This window comes from Camelus dromedarius, chromosome 31 (genome assembly GCF_036321535.1).
Source record: "Camelus dromedarius isolate mCamDro1 chromosome 31, mCamDro1.pat, whole genome shotgun sequence".
NCBI classification, from domain to species: Eukaryota; Metazoa; Chordata; class Mammalia; order Artiodactyla; family Camelidae; genus Camelus; species Camelus dromedarius.
Window position 1 is genome coordinate 13,334,166 of NC_087466.1, and position 20,350 is coordinate 13,354,515.

Genomic DNA, 20,350 nt, shown 5'->3' on the forward strand with positions numbered 1-20,350 from the left:
GCAAGTCCTGGAATCTTTTTAATACTGTTAATACTGGGCCAAACAGAGCTGCTTTTTGGTGTTTTAACATCCCTTGAAGTTGACACTGCCAATAAATATGATCTGTCAATGAAACTTACATCTGTGGTCTTGAGTCTCTGTTCACCCCTTGAAGCCAGTGGACATGTTTTAGGGCAAATGCAAAGAAGCACTTTGTGCAGTGGGTGGTCATCTGATGTCAGGTTTTCCCTAAAGTGGATCCCATGAAGTTGCACGTGATTTATTAAGGAAGTGCTCCCAGGAGAAACCAGGAAGGTAATGAGTGAGACAGGAGAGGGAAGGGTATGAAACCCAACAAGAGGGCGACTGTCAGAGAAGCCACACCTCAGCTTGGTCCCACGGGGAGCTCTGGAGCACCAGCTGCATCTCAGAGTTTGCCCCACCTTGAGGTTTCTGTCCTCCCACACCGTCAGTCCTTAACTGGGGGCTGATAGGGGTGAGTACCTCTCAGGCACTCCATGGAGGAGGCGCCAAGCCTCTGAAGGTGTCAGGTGCCATGAATCACACAGGTGCAGGATGGCCCACAGAACTGGTGGAAGGGATCACAAGGGATCTTGGTGTGGCATCTATAGTGTCCACTGTGGCCGTTAACTATAGGTTGAATGGCCCCAGGATGTGTGGGCTGATTCAAGAAGGGTCTTCGCAGATGCCAGATGATGATATTTAAGATGTAAATTAATGGCATTTGGTGGGAATTCATACTCTTGGTCAACATTATGAAGTTGTCCACAAAAGCGCATCAGGCAGAACTTTCTGCTTGCAGTTACTTGAAAACCAACTCAAATACAGCTTAAATAAAAGAAGTACTTTATTTGACTCGTGTAACAGTATGGGTTTCAGGTACAACTGGATTCAGGGGCTCCAGGAATGATATTAGAACTGTGTCTTTCCATCCTTCAATTCTGTTTTCCTTTGAGATGGTTTGGTTTTCTGGGAGTTGGCTCCCATGTGGTGGTAAGATGGCCCCCAGAAGCTCTGTGTTTATGTTCTACCAGCTTCAGACCCCAGCAAAGTGAGTTCCTGCTTTTCCAAAGCTCCAGTAGGAGTCCTGAGGTTGATTCTCATTATTTTGTCCCCAAACCAGTCACTTCAGCTTTGGGAATGCTGAACGGGCCTAGGTCAGATGTTGAGCTCTGGATGTGGGGACAGAGGTGGGTGGGAGATGGAGTCTACCTCTCCAAGCCACATGGACTGAAAGTGGGGATGGGTGGGTCCCCAAAGAAGAAGAGGATTTATTATCTAGAAAAACAACCTGTCTTCAACCTACCAGTCTTAGGAACAAACTAGAATTTGGCCTTTTGGTACATCTCAGGCCAGGTAAATGCTGGTGAAAGTATCCCATGTAGAGCAGCCTGTTTGCCCACAGTTGGGGACATCAATCTGCAGGCTCATTGGCTTATCTACATGATGTTATGCATAAACGATGGCTTTGTGTACTGACCTTGAACTGTTGGGCAGGTTGCCCCAACCTGTTGCTCAACCCAAGGGTACTACTTAGGCCAACCCTCCCCTTGAGGTGTTCTCAGGAATACGACAAAGACAGGAGGTGAGGGTATGACGTTCTGTCCCACAGAAGGTTGGGGTGTGCAGCCAGAACCTCCCATAGTCTTTGGGGACCAGCCTTCCAAAAGGAAATGAAAACGCAAAGGTCTTTGGCTGGAAGCACACAACCAATTTTTTAATAAAGTCATTACAAATATGTACAAAGCATCTCCAAGGTACGAAATTCCTCTTACGAAAGAGCATGACGAACCGGCAAGGGTAGAACCCAGAACGGAATGTCCCCAAGCTTATTGCCTCTCCAGCTGAGTCAGAGGCCTCACTGAGGTTCCAAACAGCCCCACAGCCATCCCCACCGCACACACGGGCTCCTGGGCACTTATAGTGCAAAAGACCTTGAGGGGAGGAACTTGGGGGTTCAAGTGGGGGATGGGACGGGAAGGAGGTGAGAAAGGCTTCCCATGTCCTAGGAAGTAAGTTGAACAACGCATGTTTGCAAATGAGATGCTTGTCCCAGGGACCTTATAGAAATCAGGAACTCAAAAGGCAGGGAACAGATACATAAAATCCCCAACTAAACCATCCAGCCTGTCCTAGAGTGTCCCCAGATGCAACCTAAGTCAGGCTCCCCTGCTCCTTACTGGGCCCCAGGCTTGGGCTTGCCCTTGAACTAGTAGTGCCGTGGAACCAGCTCAGGAAGGGACCCAGTGTAGCAGGACAGGTAGCTCATGGACTTGGGGGATGTGGAGGGGGAGTCAGGCAAACCTGAATCCGGATCTTGGCTCAGCCTCTTCACATGCAACTTAGGCTAAATTTCATAACCTCTCTGAGCCTCAGCTTTCTCAACTGTAAAATGGGAATCGTAACAGCACTGTCTTCCGGAGTGAGCATGAGGAATAACTAAGGGGGAAACATGAGCACTTAACACAGTGCTTGGGGGTGTGAGCCCGCCATACATGGGTGCTTTCTTTACTGTGAAGCAGCAAGAACCAGTCTTTTCGTGCTGGGAATGAGTTGAGGTTGTCAGCTTTTGAATCACCTTCATGGTAATGTAGCTCTCAGTAAATATAAATACTATAAAATAACCTGCCAGCAAGGCTTAGGGACACAGTGATGACCTGTTAAATCTGTTAAACACCGTGAACCAGACTGGAAAGGGACGTTCAGCATCGTCTGGTTCCAAGCAGGTCTACCCCTCCATCATCAATACATAAGTATCTTTCTAAAGGAGATTCTACAACCTGGCACACTGTAGGTGCTCAATAAACAGGTATTGAAAGAACAAATTCAACTTTTAAAAATAACTTTTGGTTTACGCTTTAAAATGACACTCTTGATATCAACTTCCTCCCTCCATCAGCTCCCATGGGACTAGGCCAGGGTGTCTAGCCTGTCCCCTCACCCCCAAACCTGCTTCTGGCCCTGTGATTGGCCCAGATGGACTTAAGAAGTCATTCAGAAAAGGAACTGGTATCAACATTGAAGAACAAAACCTGTTTTCTGGTCACTGCAGCTTCTAATACCAGATGGACACTCAACAAGTCCACAGCAGCAAGCCAGTGTCCCCAAAAGATACTTGTGCAGGATCAGAGGAGGACTTTGCCAATTTCCCAGTGAGGGGAAGTGATATTTTGTCACTGTCAGAAACATGATAATAAAGCATGAGCTCAGATACATAAATTGTGAAACCAGAGTCACAGCTCCATTGTTCTGTGACAGTATTGTTTAAATCACCTTTTTCCCCCATCAAAATAGAGAAGAATTTTAAAATGAGACCACTGGAAGAAGTGGAAAAGAAGTCTCCAGTATCCCAATGAAAGAGGAACAAAATGGGAATTGAGTTCTAGGAGACACACAGCCTAGGACCATGGACAGCAGCCACAGAGGCACATGGGCTCCCCCAAAGAAACCTGTTACTCAAGCTATATCTATGCCAAAGGGAATGTGAAATGGAACCCCCAAATCTGAAAAGGGGAAAAGAGATCTTATTTGCTCGTGGGGGTTGGGGGTAGAGGAGAGAAGCTTCCAGAAGGGAATGGATCTAAGTTGGAATGTTGATGTCCCAAGAGGTTCCAATCCCTGTGGTTCCTGGACCCCCATCCTCTGAGAACAACCAGGAAGGAGATCTTTCTGTTTTCTCCTCACCTCATTATGCAGCAAGCTACCTAAACGATGATCTCAGAGGCCTCCCTCTGCTCTGCACGGACACACACACACACACACACACACATTGCTGTCTGCTGAAACCCGATATGAGGTCTTTTTTTTAAATTTATTTCAAAGCCTCCCTCCCTCTCTCTCTCTCTTCACAGACGCTCTGCAGTGAAGCTAATCAAAATCAATGACTCCTTGGCAGCCAGAGAAAAGGGAGGGGGAAGAGAAGGAGGGATGGTGCCAGCACTTTGCACACTGTGGAAATATTTTTTTAAAAAAACCACCACCCCACTATCTCATGCAATTCAAGTAATGCAATAGGAGAGACGGTGGAGACAATATATACATATATATCATGCTTCAATTTCCTAATACAAATGTCCATCAAGAAGTCAAATCTCATATAAAAACAAGCATTAAAAACAACCCCTTGTCAAAAATCGGGGCAGTTGAGAAATGCACTCAAATTAATGATGTGCAAGAAAAAAGCCAGGATTAGATAAATACACAGTTTCTAATAATACAAGAGAATATGTACAAGGGACTTGGCTGTAAAGCTCCATCAGGAAGGTCCTGGGTGCCCAGTTCTCTCAGCAGTGTGGCTTCATTGAAATCAGTATTGCCCAAAACCCCAGCATTTGGAGTCTGGATTCTCTAGAGGAAATGTCATAAGCTAATCAGGGTCAAAAAAGGGATCTCCTGACCTTTAACCTGCATCTAGGTGGTCAGCTGTCCCCACTGCAGTCTGGAAGGCGCAGCCTTGAAGGAGCAGAAGAGAGCTGTGATCACGTACAACTACAGTAATGAAAACCCCGGTCCCAGAAAATGGGGTAAGCGGGAAAGACTAGTGTCTGCACGTCGTATCATTCTAATTCATCTGCCTTCTCTAAGTTCTTGGCTTGGTGGGAATGCCACCTGCGGCTCTCTGCCGACCCCTGCCTACACACCGTCCCCTGTAAACGTAACTGTAGGGAGGGCTCCAGCCCTGAAGGGAAACAAGTTCCCCAAAAATCAGCTTTCCTTTTTGTTTTGCTGAGTTCCAGGCTGTCTGGAGGAGAGGGGAAGCTGCCCTCACCTTCAGCAGTTCTGGATTGCATTTTTCTTTAAAGGGCTATTTAGGAAAACATAAGGCATAGTTTTTTGTTTGTTTTTTTTTAAAGAAAGAAAGACAGCTCCCAGCTTGCAGCAGCACTGAAAGCTCCTGCATTCTAAAGGACCTGGTAATTTTCAGCAAAGCCCATGGGGAAGAATGGCTGTTTCAGCCCCATGTCAACCTTAAAATGGCTGATCCCTCTGCTGGCTTCTTAGAACTGGAAGGGTGTGCACTAACCAGCACCGCAGACCCCCTGTCCGTCGGTTCTGGGTGGTGATCTGCAAATCCAGCTTTGAAGAGCGACTGTCTGAACCTGCAGCCTGGTGCCTCACCAACTCAGTTTTGAAAAAGGCAGTGTGTGTCCTGCACAGAGGAATACCTGTTGTTGGATTTATTTTTAATGAAAGCAAAAAAATAATCATCGCTCCCTGAAGAGTCTTTGCAGCCAAGTCTCAGTCCAGCACACATCTTTTTCTTTTTTAGCCCTTCAAGAAACTTCTGAAAATAGTAGCTTATCTTGGAAAAAAAAAAAAAAAATCAGACCCTCTGTCAGTCAGTGAGATGCTGGTGCATTTCATTTAAATGACCCTCTCCCTCCCCCAACCTCCCTTGCTTATAAATCACCCTTGACCACAACGTAGCCATTTCTTGGCTCTTTAATCCATAAAACCTAAGCCCTGAAATCCCCTTGGGGAGTGGGGGAGGCTGTGGACTGAACTCCCAGGATACTTCTGTGGGGGTGGAGGAGACTGCAAGCAAGTCGTATGTGAGGTCAGCTTTCCACCACATAACCAGCAAGCCACTCAGTGCCATCCCCTCCACTTCCTCCCAGACCCCAAGGTTTGCTCCAGAACACCTCTGGATATTCATCCCCACGTAGAGAAAGAGAAAAGACTCTCAAGTGGCACTTTGTGACTGATCCCTTAAAAAAAGAGAATCCAAAACAGCAAAATAGTAATCTCTCTTGTTCCCGGGCCTTGCTGGTCTGGCCGCAGAATACCATGGCAGCACCAGCAAGAACACACTTAGCACCAGCAAAATTTAGGTGAAGCACCAGACACACCAGATTGGTAGGAAAAAAAAAATCCCATTTGTCTTGATGTGACAGTGGGACTAGCCATCTATCTAGGGAGGGAGAGAGATAGATTAGGACTTGTCAAGAGTTAAGAAATGGAGGTATCCCAGACTGCCCCTACAGAATTGGCCCCAAGTCCTCCTCACTTTTTCTTTCTATTTTGCCTTTTGCAGTTTCACCTCGTCCTCCACCAGCATCCCTCCCAGGCGGTTGGTCACCTCTGAGGCTAATCCCCACCAGTCTTTGCAGATTTTCTAGGTACACAGTAACGATCTCTCTTCCAGTGCCCCAGACAGGAAAGAGCATCAAAGTTCACATCGGAAGGTGCAGAAAAGGGAGGGGACCACGTCCTCAACAAGGCATGCACTGAATAGTAATATTCATATTTTCTTTTTATATATATATAGGGCTGTTTGTAAATAGCGTTGGGGTGTCTGTTTCTGCAGCTGGATGTCCAAGGGGCTTCCCCAGTCCCATTCCACGTTGCTACTATTGCTCCAGGCGCCGTCTTTATTCTCCACTTCCTTCTCGAAGTGCCAGCTGCGACCTTTCAAGCTCTGGGCTCCCCCTCAGGAAAACGGGAACCAGCTTTCTCCAAGGACACAGGGTTTTCACCAACCTGCAGAAATAAAGATTTGCAGTTCAGTCAGTAGGCACGTGCATCAGCCACTGAAGATGGTGTCAGTGCACTGGGCTCCTGCACACCCAGCCCCACGTGTCCTGTGTCGGGAGCTAGAGGGGATGGGAGAGAGCTGCTAGGCACCAAAGCTCTGATTATGGAAGACAGGTCCCCCTAAAATTAGTCTTGGTGCTGCCCCACCCCTCAAAGTCCTGTCCATGTAGCAGCTTTCCATAAACATACATTTCCTCATGCACCCCCCCATACACACACCCATCTCTGTTTTCAGACCTAGATGTTTGCATAGACATCTTCTGTGATAGGTAACCGTGCTACTTTTTGGCTCCTCCAAATCAGGAACAGGACCGTCATCTATTCATCTCATAGATCCATATTCAAGGCAGACTTGCAGGACAGTCTCTGCTTGCCTGCATCCATCCATCCATCCATTCACTGCCAAACATGCCAGGCACTATCCTAGATGTTACAGATCCAGTGACAAAGTTCTTACCCTTAACGAGCTCAGAGGCCAAACAGAGGGAGACAGGAAGAAATTGGTAACGACAGTGTCACAAGGAGAGCACGCAATCTGGGTAAACTTGGGCTATAGGAGCCCAGAGGAGAGGCATCTCATGATAGAGCAGGGGAGTCAGAGAAAGCTCCTCAGAGAAAGAGGCAAACCCCTGCTGAGTACTGAAGGATGCCAGGGAATTAGCCAGAATCAGATGAGGTACTCCAGGCAGGACAGAAAAAACAGCATATACCCAAGAGAATGGAAAACATTTGGCCACACAAAAACCTGTACATAAATGGCCCCAAAGTGCAAACAACCCAAATGTCCATCATGTGATGAATGCATAAATTAAATGGGGTACTTCCATACAATGGAATATTATTTGGCCATGAAAAGGAATGAAGCACTGATACATGCTACATGATGAACCTTGAAGACATGATGCTAAATGAAAGAAGCCAGGCATGAAGGGACAAATATTGCATGATTCTGTTTATAGGAAATGTCTAGAACAAGCAAATCTATAGAGACAGAAAGCAGATTCGTGGCTGCCCAGGGCAGGGAAGAGGGGTTAGGGAATGCAAGTAACTGGGGAGTAACTGCTAATGGGTACAGGGCTTCTGCCGGGGAAATGAAAATGCTCTAAAATTGGTTGTGGGGAGGGCTGCACAACTTTGGAAATATAATAAAAACCATTGACTTGTGCACTTTAAAAGGACGGATTTCATGGGATCCAAATTGTATCAGGAAGAGGAAGAGGAGTAGAGGAAGGGGGTGCAGAGAGAGGGGGATGGGAGGGGAGGAAAGGAGAAGAAACGGGACACAGGAATGAATTACCATGACTAGGTCAGGGAGCTTAATGAGGCTCAAGCAAAGACAGGAGGTTGGAGAGTTAGCAGAGGAGGTAAAAACAATTCACACATGACTCTAAAGCAGGTGGTGTGAGAACTGCCGTGTGAGGGATGCAGACCGAGTCTCTCCGGGGGTATGTATAGACGTAGATACGATGTATAAATATGTGCAGGAGAGAAAGGGGGAGAGAGAGCACTTTATGACCTTCAAGTAGGAAAAAGTCCGGGATGTTGACTTGTAGGAACTGCACCAACAGGCTAGCTCCCTTGGCCTCTGGCCTCCTGCCAGGTCTAGTTCGCAGAAGGCAGTAATGGGACAGTGCGATCAGGGCACAGATCAGCCACAGTGCCTGCCAGGAAGCCCTCCGGTGCAGCTCCAGGAGCCTCTCCAGGCTCCGCGTCCTATTCCTTCACCTCACTTTCAGGCCGGGGGTGCTGCAGGGTCCCTCACTGATTTCCTAAACTCTGCCAACCCTTTGCCATCAAACCTTTACTAAACTCTCCTGATGACTCACTTTAGGGGTGCTCTCTGCCTCTTATTTGGATAATGATACAACTGCATGAAAGAGGGAAGTCGTAATCCCACAGACCCCCCACAGCCTACATTAGCTGACAGTCACGAGGATCTGGATCAGTAACTGCAAACCTTTTGCCTTGGAGCTGCACCATCGCCCTCCAGCCTACCATTCCCGCACCAGCCCGTTCCCCTCCTAGCCCATCAGGGCACAAGTGCAGGAGACTGTCTGCTTTACTGTGTAGCTGCCCTAGGTATTCAAGGAATACTGAATCAGAGTCATCCATCAACTCAGTTGAGAAACACACTTGATTTAGTTTATGGAAACCAGCTTCTGTAACCCCTAAAAAAAAAATCTCACTTTATTGTGTAGTTACACTAACCTATAGAATGAAAGTCAGTAGCATCAGCCTGTAGGTTATTATGCTGCCTTAAACACGGCGACAAAATGGAAGGCTGGAGGGAGAGAAAGGAACCACATTTATTAAGCACCTACTGTGTGCTGTTGAGTGTGTTGACTTTGTGCTAAGCATTGTTCTCTGCACGAGATAAAGCCGAGTGCCTGTCTTCAGTCTGCCTCCCGTCTCACTGGGGAAGACATGAAATACGAGAGGCCAGGACTGCAACAGACCATTGTCTGCAGGTGTGTTTATAGCCCAGCAGTCAGGATGCGATTACACTCACCAGGAAAAATTCAGAGTGGAAGCTGGATTTGAACGGGGCCTTGAAGACACACATACATAGTTCGTCCACATTTGGAAGAAGACAGGATTGTTTTGGTGGGGAGAGGACCTGACTGAGAAAGGTGCAAGGGCAGTGACAAAGTACGGCTCAAACAGGGGACCACGATGAGCAGGGAAGTGCACCTGAATGTGGTGACAGCGGAGGTTGTGTCGACACCTGAGTTGAATGGAGATGATGAAGGGAACGTAACCATGGCATCAGGAGAGAAACGGTATCGTTTTCTTGCAAAACTAGGACCAGCAAATGATTTTCACTTTCCCTACCTGTAAATCACTGAGCCTGTATGTAATGAGTCTTTCTAAGGCTTTCCCAGGGCTGCTAAGTGGACAAATTCCTGTGCCTGTGATGTATTGGTTACAGGTTGGTGACCACAGTGAAAGGGGAACATCAGAAGCACACCTCTGCGCGGCATCAGCGAGCCAGTGGACACCATGTCATCACAGTCAGAGGGTGGGCCTGTGCATACGCTGTTGGGGGATTTTTAATTGGACGCCCTAGACCAGGGATCCAGCCCACAGAAGCAGTCACATAAATGTGCTCAAGGATGTTCCCTCCAGCTGTATGTGTAATGAATTTGGAATTTATTACAAATTTGAAAACAATCCCCATGTATTTATCGGTAGGAGACCGAGTTAACAAAGGAAGCTACGTGCATATTAGAAAGAGGCAAATCTAAACATGACTAAGACAGAAAGATAGCTATGATTCTTAACTGAAAAGAGCAAATGGCCAAATAGCAGGATCCCAGATGTTTTTTCCTTTAATGAATGTGTGTGTGTGTGTGTGTGTACACAAATATCTATCTCTGTCTACATATCCATACTGAAAGGTATGGCAGAAGGGCAAAATAGTGTACTGGTTAAGAGCCCAGACTCTGGCACTCAACACTCAACACCTGAATTGGAATCCTAATTCAGGCACGTAAAAGCTGTGTGACCTTGGGCCAGTTATGAACCTCTCTGGGCCTCAGCTGTCTTATATGGAAAAAGCAGACAATAATAGTGAATCTCACTGTGTTGATGTAAGGACTGAAAGTATTAACATATGTGAGGCACTTAGAAGTCTGGCACATAGTAAGGTCTGCCTTTGTTGTCGTTATTATTGTTGTTTTAATGTACTTCAGACTCAAAGTTACCCCAGGGGAGCAGCTTTGGGGGCACAGTAAAAGAGCATTTACAGTACTTTATACACTTTAACTCTGTATCATTTATGTATTTTTTTCTTTTCTTTTTTTGCAAGGAGCAAGGAGTCATTGTACAATTTAAAACTAGTTTAAAAACATAAAGGCCACCGCCCCCTAGGAGCCACTTGTCCTGCCCCTGGGATGTTTTTCCTCAAACTTGGCTCATAAGGAACTTTCTCAAATGCTGACTCACAATCAAAGCTCACAACTGAAGAGACTCATGAAACGCCTTTGTAAAAATGTCCCTTATTTCCACTTTTCACCCACAGAGTGGAAGGGCAGGCGGGCAGAGGGGAGAACAGGAAACCTGGAGACCCTACTTGGGGTGCTGCAGGTGGGAAGTTGTGAGCTGTGGACCTGCTGCAGCGTTAGACAAAGCAGAAGCCTCACTCCCTTGTTCCTACAGCTGAGAAGAGCCTCGTCTTGATGCACAGTAGTTATCTCTATGCCTTGGTTTCCCCGTCTATAAGGTGAAGGAGTTGGGTTAGGCGATTTCTAAAGTCATGTCTACCTCTGGCTACCAGAACGGTGACCTCTTTGGATCATAGATCATTTGAGACTTGGGTCAAAGCTATGGTTTCTCTCTGAAGTTAGGGGAAGGGGATAGAGGAAGATGAAATCAGTCAATTTTGTGTCTCATTTCTGGGGGGTCCTAAATTCCCTGAGTCTCTCCCAGATGCATTCATTCATTTACCCACCCATCCATCCATCTATTCATTCAGTAGTCAGTGAATGCCTGCTCTGTGCTGGTCACTGGGCCAGGTGCTGGGATACAGTGAAAGGCAAAATAACAGGATGAGGGCCCTCCAGGGACCTGGAGGCCAGTGTCCCCCAGGTTGGGGAGTCTCGTCCTAGGGGTTCCCCCAGCCCTGGTGCAGGGGCTTAAGAAGGCTGTTGGTGAGTCACTGCACTGGTGGGCGGGGGGCAGGATTAGCAACCACTTTCAGAAAAGCCCCCTAAGGGTTCCCACCATCCTCTGACTATGGGCCCATGGACTGAAATTTACACCAAATAAGAACAGCACTATCCCACAGTATCATTTACCATTTTCTCCTATTTTCTAAACACCAGTGACATGCCTTATACTGCCAAGAAGGCAGAGGGACATGCCTAAGGTCATACAACTGGTAAATGGCAGATCAGGACCTGATCTGAAAGTCCACCTGACTCCGAAGTCCATGCTGCTTTCCACCAAGCTGTCCTGCCTCACCATAAAATCTGGGTGAACGAGATAAACAGTTACCAGCAGTTAAACTTTCTGAATCCAGAATTAGGCCCCATGGTGTGCCAAGAGGCTAAAACATTTTCAGTATGGGCTATCTTTGAAGGTGGTACCTCTTCTCAAATCTATCCATAGCTCCTGACACATACCCAATCTCTGAAGACCCCTCCAAAAATACTTCATCTATATTTCCCCACCACCAGTATGTTAGTATCCTATGGTATTTATTAAGTCCCATGTGCCAGATCTAAGAATATCAGATGAATGTGGTGCACGGCTGTACCATGGTGACAGGTACAGCCAGGCAGGCAAGGAAGCTCTCCAAACCCTTGGTGACACTGCTGTGACTTGGAATCTTTCCCTGAAGTTGGGATGGGCACGCCAGGGATCATCAGCACTCATCCACTCAAACAATGGCTAGAAGTGTGGTCCACGAAGACTATTCCATAAGAAGACAACATAGATTTAACTGAGGATGGTCACAGCCAGCTCCAAGCCAAGCTGATAATCACATTACGCCAGTGACATAAATGAGAAATGGGAACAAGTGTCAGAGTTTATCTAGAAAGTCCTTCTGGGTCTTTACCACAAGATTTTATATTTTATACTCGTTAAACAACCCTTATAATAAAAGAATGTTTTTATACACTTTGATATCAAACTTCCACTGGTGGGCATTCTTGTGCCCAAAGAGTGATAACCCAGGATGCACTGCGTCACACTGGAAATAATCTAACTGCCCAATAATAGCAGACTGAGAAGGTAAATGATGGAACAGTCAAACAGTGAAATACTAAACAACCTTTAAGAAATGTGTCATAGAAACTGTTATAAAGCACAGAGAAATGTCCGTGATATAATGACTAAGTCAGATTACAGAGAATGTATTCAGAGGGATTCCATTTGTTAAAGTACTGCTCAGTGAATTTTTTAAAATGGAAAGATATCTATCAGAATATTAACAATGGGTAGTGAGATTAAAAACAATCGACTAAAGTTTTCTTTTATTCAGTATTTTCTAAGTTTTTGATAATGAACTTGTAATATTTTTGTAATCAAGAAAGAAGCTATTTTTAAAAAGGAATATTGTATTAAGTTTCCCAAGGCTATTTAATTCCATCTTGCCCAAGTCTGTGGCCTGTGGAGCAGAGGTTCAAAGATGGCAACACTCTGTGGGGCAGCCGATTTTCTCTGCACAGGGGAGTAAAGGAACTTTCTCTTTTCCTGGGTAACCAGCAATACTGAAAGGAGGCATTTCCCTGATGTGGGCTAAAGCATCAGTAGCACAGGCACCAGTTTAGGGCAGGAAGGAGGGAGGAGAGACAATACTGACTTAAATGATGAAATTTCTTAGGTGATAGAAATCCAGCCAGTACCCACAACGTTCTGGAGGGTGCTCAGGGTTGGGCAAGGGTTGGGCATTGGGGAGCTGGTTCGGGGACCAGACCTCTCAGACCTCGGCAGGAGGTGAACTAGTTCATTTCCACTGAGAGGCTGGGGTGGGGGGGTCAGAGCCAGGGTCTCCTGCCCCTGCCCTGAGGTCTAGGAGCATCTGAGGCCAGGCGCTAGGACTAATTTATCTTCACATCCCTGTATCCTGTTGCCTGTCTCTGAGCTGGTGCTCAATTCAAGTTTGCAAACGCATGAGGATAGAACATAGCCCCATTAATTGCACTGCGTCTAATTCCCCTCTTGTCAAGTGCCTCTACATGTGCTGTCGACACCTGTGAATCCCTTTACAACAAAACTCAACCTCCCTACCACGACCTGATCTAGCCCCTCTCTGACTTCCTCTCCACCAAGTTCATGTGATGTTAGCCCACTGCTCATTTTTCTCTTCCTCAAACATACCGTGTAGAAATCTCACCTCCAGGGCACTGGATGTGCTATTATTCTCTCTTCCTAGAACACCTCTCTTCCAAGTGCCCTGTCTGGTTTCTTGTCACTTAAGTCACTAGTCCCTTGGTTCCTCCTCAAAGTGACCATCACCAGGCACTGCAGGTAACGAGTGCCCCAGGCGCTCTCTATGACACGCATACCTCGAAGATATGATATATATATATATATATATATATGTTTTTTTGTTTTGTTTTGTTTTGTTTTTTACTAAATAGAAGGTTGGTGGCAACCCTGCATCAAGCAAGTCTATCGACACCATTTTTCCAACAGCATTGCCTCACTTCGTGTCTCTGTGTCACATTTGGGTAATTCTCACACTATTTCAAACATTTTCATTATTATTATATTTGTTATGGTGACCTGTGATCAGTGATCTTGGACGTGATTATTGCAAAAAGATTATGACTTACAGAAGGATCAGATGGTGGTTAGCACTTTTTAGCAATAAAGTGTTTTTAATTGAGGTTCGTACATTGTTTTTAAAGATGGTGCTTTTGCACAATTAATAGATCACAGTATAGTGTAAACATAACTTTTTTAAAAATTGAAGTATAGTCAGTTACAATGTGTCAATTTCTGGTGTACAGCACAATGTCCCGAGCATATATATATATATATATATATATATATATATATATATACACATTTAATCATTTTCATATTCTTTTTCATTAAAGGTTATTACAAGATATTGAATATAGTTCCCTATGCTACACAGAAGAAATTCATTTTTTATCTATTTGTAAACATAACTTTTATACACACTGGGAAACCAAAACATTCCTGACTCGCTTTATTGCAGTGGTCTGTAACCAAACCCGCATACTTCTGAGGTACATTTCCTTTGTGTAGTCTTCAGAGCTCTCAGCGCTTTCTGAAATTGTCTCTGTTAGAACCGCATAATCCCCAAATGGCCACAACAATATCTCCTCTCCCACCTGGTAGTCTAGAACCTTGCCACTCCCCCATGGGGTGGTGTCTAACTCCACTCCCCTTAAATCTGGGTCAGTTTATGACTTGCTTTTAACCAAAGGGATTTCTAAAGCTGGGTCAGAAAAGGCAAAGCAGCTTCCACTTGCCCCACCCCCGCCCTGGGATGTTTGCTTTTGGAGCGCTAAGACACCAGGTCAGAATCCATTTACTCTGAGGCTGCCATGCTTGCTGTGGGGAAGCCCAGGCCACAACAGAAGGCTGAGTATAGATGCTCTGATTGGCCATCCCAGCCAGCGCCCAGCATCAACAATCTGGAAATGAAGATTCCCCTCCCACGACCCCCACCATGACTCCAGCCCCCAGCCAGCCAGGAATAGAGCCAAGTCGCCCCTGCTATGCCCGGTCTGAATGTCTAACCCACAGAACAGGTGAGCATAATCAAAGAGCTGTTTTAAACCACTGAGTTTTGGAGTAATTAGTTACACAGCAACAGCAACCAGAGCAATCTTTATTGATTCATCATCTGTCTCTTACCATTAAAATGTGGGTTCCATGAAAGCAGGGGCTTCTGTGTCCTTCCTGGGTCCACAGTGCCCTGCACACAGTAGGCACTCAATAAGTAATAGGTGAATAAGGGAAAGAAGCTGAATTTGGGAAACAGTAATAGTCATCTTGTATCGTTTCTGATTGATTCATGTCTTCATCATAGTTATTTTGTATCCACTATGTGACAGGCAAGTTGCCAAGGGTTAGGGATACTGTGGGGCAGCTCTTGGGAAATGCTGTCACACACAGTGATGATCAGAAGGGAAACAGAAGCCCTCACTCCACTCCTCCCTACCCCAAATGTAGGCCTGAAAAGCTGACTTTTCAAAAACCAGAGGTGCAGTTGCTAAATCCACCCAGCCCACATCTGGGGGTATGTTTATCCCCGGGTGTGGCTGTTTTTCCATCCACAGCTCAGTCACTTGTGCTCTGGCCTCTCACTGGGCAAGCAGGTGACTGCAGACAGGGACCACGTGGCAGAAAGGCTGCCATAGTCCTGCACATCTGGCTCCTTCCCAGGAGGGGGGTAGGTTCCTCCCCACCTTCCCCAACCCCCAACAACTGTCTCCCCTTCTGCTCCCTCCTTTCCTTCCTTGCCTAGGCTTTCAAGCTCTAAAAGTAATCCTAGCAGGGGTGCAGCCGGTTGGGAGGGAGGCCTGAGGGATGGGCCTCCAGGTTTAACCACTTAATCCCCAAAGTACCTGCCAAGAACCAGTTAGCATGTCTGGTGGGCAGGCCAGGCCGTCATTAATTCATTAAAGCAGGCTCCTGCTGGCCCATTATCTTCTCTGCAGCTGACCACGTCGCCTCTTGGGCGTGCAGAGTCCCCCTTTCTCCCCTTCTCCTTAGTCTCAAGGCAAGGTTCTACCCACCCCTGGTCCCCTCTCCCAGACAGATTCCTCCTTCTCTCTCCCTCCCCGCCCCCTCCCAAAGCACACTTCTCCCTCCCTCCCACGCCTCCGCCAGCCAGCACTCACCATAAAGCATCTTTTGTTCCTTCTCCTGTATCTTCCAGCAGTGACTGGTTAAATCATACCCATTCTCCTCCCGGCCTCCCCAGCCTCCAAGGAGCCTCCCCCAGGCTCTCTCAGAAAGGGAATCTCTCTAATGCAGGGATTCGAGGCTCACTGCCCCCTCTGCTTGCTGCCTGGTATCTCCTCCTCCCCTGCACCCCTCAAGTCATTGGAGGGGCTGCGTGCTGCTGCAGGCCCTCAAAGACAGAAACTCCAATTCCAGTTCTGACGTTGCCACTGATCCTTTGGGATGAATTAGGTGGACTCTCTCTGCCTCAGTTTCCCCTTTGAAACAGTAAGAATGGCATTAACCATTCCATAACATCCTCTGATGATTCTGCTAAGTGCCAGGCACTGCACTGGGCACTTGAAATGGATGCTCTCCCATCAACCTCCCAACAACCTTGATAGAGATACAGCTCCAGTTTACAGATACAGGCTCAGAGAGGTTATGGTTCTTACCCAAGGTCACACTGCCAGAAAGTTCCTAGGCTGGGACTTAAATCCAGTTCCATCTGACCCTAAAGCCATGCTCTTAACTGCTATACTGTCCTGGTCCACATGGCCCTGATTCCCCAGGTGGCAAGCAGGAATGGTATGGAATCACCAGCAATGACAATGGTAAAATGTTGTCTACTTTGGGAAAGAAAGGTATTAAATGCGTAATCATAGTCATGATAGCTCCCTTTTGTTTTTCTTTTTTATGTACCAGGCACTGTTTTAGAGCTTTCTGCATATGATTTCGTTTTACCCTCTTGACAACATCTATGCATTTAGGTACCACTATTGTCCCCACTTTACATATGGGACAACTGGATCTCAGAGGTTCTTTCTGGATTTTGTTTGTTTGTTTGATGGGACTTCTGAGAAGAGTATTGCCGGCTCACAGTACAGGCTTAAAACAAGTTTGCTGAGACTGCTGTTGTGCATATAGTAAAGCTCAACCCTTAACGCCTAAGAAAATGGTCAGTCCTAGTGGCTGATTCAGGCCTCCCTGGAACACCTTCGGAACCCTGTGAGCATCCCCACTTAACCTCTGGGATAGGAAATGTGGAGAAGACCACAAACAGCACTCAACAAACTCTTTCTCCAGGGGATTTCCTTTCACTTCTTCCTAACTTACCGAAGGCTGGGAGAAGATAGGTTTCCCCCAGTCAAGCCAAAAGCTCAAGAAAGGCCCGGGTTGTAGGTAGCAGGGAGAGGATCCAAGTCCTGAGGATAGGGGCGGAGCTTGGGAGACCCGGAATGGGAAACCCCGGGATGCGGGCACAGTGATCAGAGGGAGCGAGGTGTGACGCTCCAGGAAAATTGTGCTGGGCATCCTGGGGTCTGGGCAGCAGACACGGAAGGACCCTAGAGGGTGTGGTTGCTTGGGAAGTCCGGACGCGACACAGTAGGCGGGAGGAGAACCCAGGGGTGTGCTGAGGGGGTGACCTGGAGTCGGGACGCAGCACAGGACTTTGGGACAGAAGCAGAGTGAGGAGGGAGAAATAAATTCTTCCGTTTCAATTATCTGCTGACACCGCACAAGCGAAATTCCTCCTCGTCCCCTCCCCTTACCCCGTGGGTCCTCCCCCGCGTCCAAGCGCAGAGGGGCGCGCTCCATCCGCTGCTGGCGCCCTAGCAGAGGTCTCGGATCACCTCCCAGCCGACAGCCTTCTCCTGGGGTCCCTGGGAGCAGCCTCAGCCCCGACGCGCACACAGCGCACACACAGCCTTCCTTGGGCTGGGCATTCTCCGCCCTCTGGGTGGGATGCCCAGCATCCCTCACCGCCTAGTCCTGGTAAGGGAGCGCTTCTCCAGCCTTGCCTGGACCCCAAGACATGAGGAAGCCCTCTTCTCCATCTCTACTGAATTCCTCTCGGTCCCCATCTTTGTAATCCACTTTCCCACTATCTTATTCTCCAAGAAGTCTCTTTTTCTCCAGCTCCTCCGACTTTCCTCGTCTTGCCACCGTTTTTCCTCTCCCTCCTCTCCCACCTTCCTTCCGCCTTTCTCTAGATTTCACACTTTGGGCTTCGCGTCTCTTGTTCGACTCCCTTTTTCTCATCCCCCCCGCCCCGCGCCCCATACAAAACGGTCCTGCCCCTAGGATTCAGCAACCCCATCGTGGTCCCCTGCGGTCGAGGGTATACCCGGGCCTCTCTTCCGGGAGCAGTAGATGGGACCTCCAGGACCCGGGCAAAGACTGCCCAGAAGAGCGCACCTCTCTTCGCCAGCGCCCGGGCTGCGCCGGCCCACGCGACATCTGTCGCCCGCGCTCCCGGCTCACACCCCGCGCACCCCCGCAGCTTCCCGGGCGCTGCCACCCCCCACGCTCCGGCTGCCACCTCTCCCTGCGGGCGCTGAGCCAGCTTCCCAGGGTGTCGTTGCACCGTGGGGCTCGGCTGCGACCTGGGCGCTTGGCGTCCGTGGGCCATGGCAACCTGATCCTGGCCTTCTCACCTTCGACCTTCACTTTCCGGGCCTAGACCCACCTATGTTGGGCGCAGCCTGATTCCCTCCATCGCCATTCTCTACGGCTCTCCTCTCTATTTCAGAATCTGAAAAGACAGTCCTTACATGTTCGCTCCCGAAAGCGCCTAGCACAGTGCCAAGCGCACAGCTGGAGCTCAGTAATTCCCCAACCCCAAGGACCTAGCACACAGTAGGTGCTCAATACCATTCTGCCTCTGGTACCAAACATACTAGGTGTTCAATACTCACACCCCACCCCCCCACCACGCATTGCCAAGCATTCTGCAGCCTCTGAAACATTCCCTTCGTCAACGGGGCTGGGCACCCCAGAAGCTCAGTCAATGCTCTTTCATTAAGGCTTCCCCCCTTGGAGTTTCTCGAAGAGCCTCAGATCCCAGCCCACTTCGGGGCATCTCCTTCATCTTAGCTCCCTATTTCGTGAAAAGGAAGCCAAGCTCCTTAAACGGGACACCGCTGCTAAGAAGCAGCGAAGAAGTTGGCAGAGCAGAGGAAAACTGCGAAGTGTGCGGGCTTTACGGAGAAAGAGCCGGCCAGAAACCTGGAGGAGGAGAAATTCGCGAGATGCGCTCGGGGCGCCCGAGGACGTGCAACAGAAAGTGGAGAAGTGACATTTAGGAAGCAGAGGGTCTGGCGCTGAGGTGATGGAGACCGCGGCGACTTAGGACCAGGGAGCGACTTGGAAGAAGACTAGGGACTTGTCTTGAAACCGCGATAGATTATAATTCTTTGGTGTGGCTGGTGACTCTTCTCTCACAGCAAGCACACTTTTTACTTCCACTGTGTTTGCTTGAAAGGCTGGTGGGGCTTATAGAGGCCAAAGTCCTTCCAAAGCCACCCAGCTGGAGGGAGTGGCAAGATGCGCTTAAGGAGTCGGAGACAAGGGGCAGAAACGGTGGACGTGATGCTTGGAAGGAGAGATGGGGACTGCCGAGGAGGGGGACGGAGATCCTTGCGAGAGAAGGGAGCAGAGGAAGGAGATGGGAAGAGAAGAAAGCCGCACTTGGGGCTCTCTCGCTCCCCAGCCAGCCCCGCGTCTCCAGTCCCCAGCCGCCGCGCCCTGGCGCTCGCTCGCGTACCTGTTGCTCGCTCCGGCTGGGTCTCGGCTCCGGCCCCACCAAGAAGCCCCGCGTTCCTACAAGTTCCGCCTGCCGAGCAGCCAGGCCGCCAGCGCCGCCACCTGCGCGGCCGCGCACAGCCAGGGCCAGTAGGTGGGGAGCGCGCTGGGCGCCGGCGCCCTCCGGCTCCGCGCGCGGCGCTGCCACATGGTGCGCTGGTGCAGCTCGTCGCCGAGTGCCTTGAGCCGGGCGGCCGTGAGCTGCGCGGCGGACGAGCGCAGACCCAGGCGGCCCGCGCTGCAGGCGCACACGGCCGGGGGGCCGCGGCCGCGGTGCAGGGGGCACGGGCACATGACCGCTCGCCTCGCTCCCTCCCCGCGTCGGGCCGCCCCTCGCCTCCTCTCCCTCCGGCCTTTGCGCCCGCCTCCGCCGCTCTCCAGCCGCCGGGGGCCTCCCCTGGACACCAAGTTTCTCCTTGTGTTGTGCGTTTGTTGTGCTGACGGCGCTATTATTAATTAAAGTGTCACATGGTGGAGGGGGGCGGGGAGGGCGCGGGGAGGGGGGTTACATCATCCGGCCCCCCGGGGGGGGGGCTGGAGGCAGAAGAAACCGAGAGGTAACTTTTAACCCTAGCAGCGCCGGCAGCGAGGGGGCGCGCGGGTTGGGAGAGGAGGAGCACCCGGCGCTGGGACGCCTGAAGGCACCGGCCGCGGGTGTCCGGGACTTGGGGGGTCGCGGGAGACCCCCGCGGAGGCGTGGAGCGCCAAGCAAGGTTTTTCTCCTTCCTATTTTCCCGAATTCAGTTCCAGTTCCGATTTGGCGAGGGGAGCAATCTTGTTTGCCGTTTTGAGTGAAGCTGTTATCGAATTCGGCTGCCTCATTCAAAAATATTCCGAAGCTATTGTTTCGTTTGGGAGA

The 20,350-nt window shown here is 49.0% G+C and overlaps 1 protein-coding gene across 1 annotated transcript; it reads right to left on the reverse strand.

The window, feature by feature from the left end:
• Window positions 1–1,696: 1,696 nt before the first annotated feature.
• Window positions 1,697–19,906, reverse strand: HRK (harakiri, BCL2 interacting protein). Its single transcript, XM_031443285.2, has 2 exons — window positions 19,454–19,906; window positions 1,697–6,480 (listed from the first exon to the last, which is right to left on the reverse strand). Exon 1 carries the CDS (start codon window positions 19,783–19,785, stop codon window positions 19,510–19,512), a length of 276 nt encoding a protein of 91 aa, XP_031299145.2. The 5' UTR covers window positions 19,786–19,906; the 3' UTR covers window positions 1,697–6,480; window positions 19,454–19,509.
• Between the last annotated feature and the right edge of the window lie 444 nt (window positions 19,907–20,350).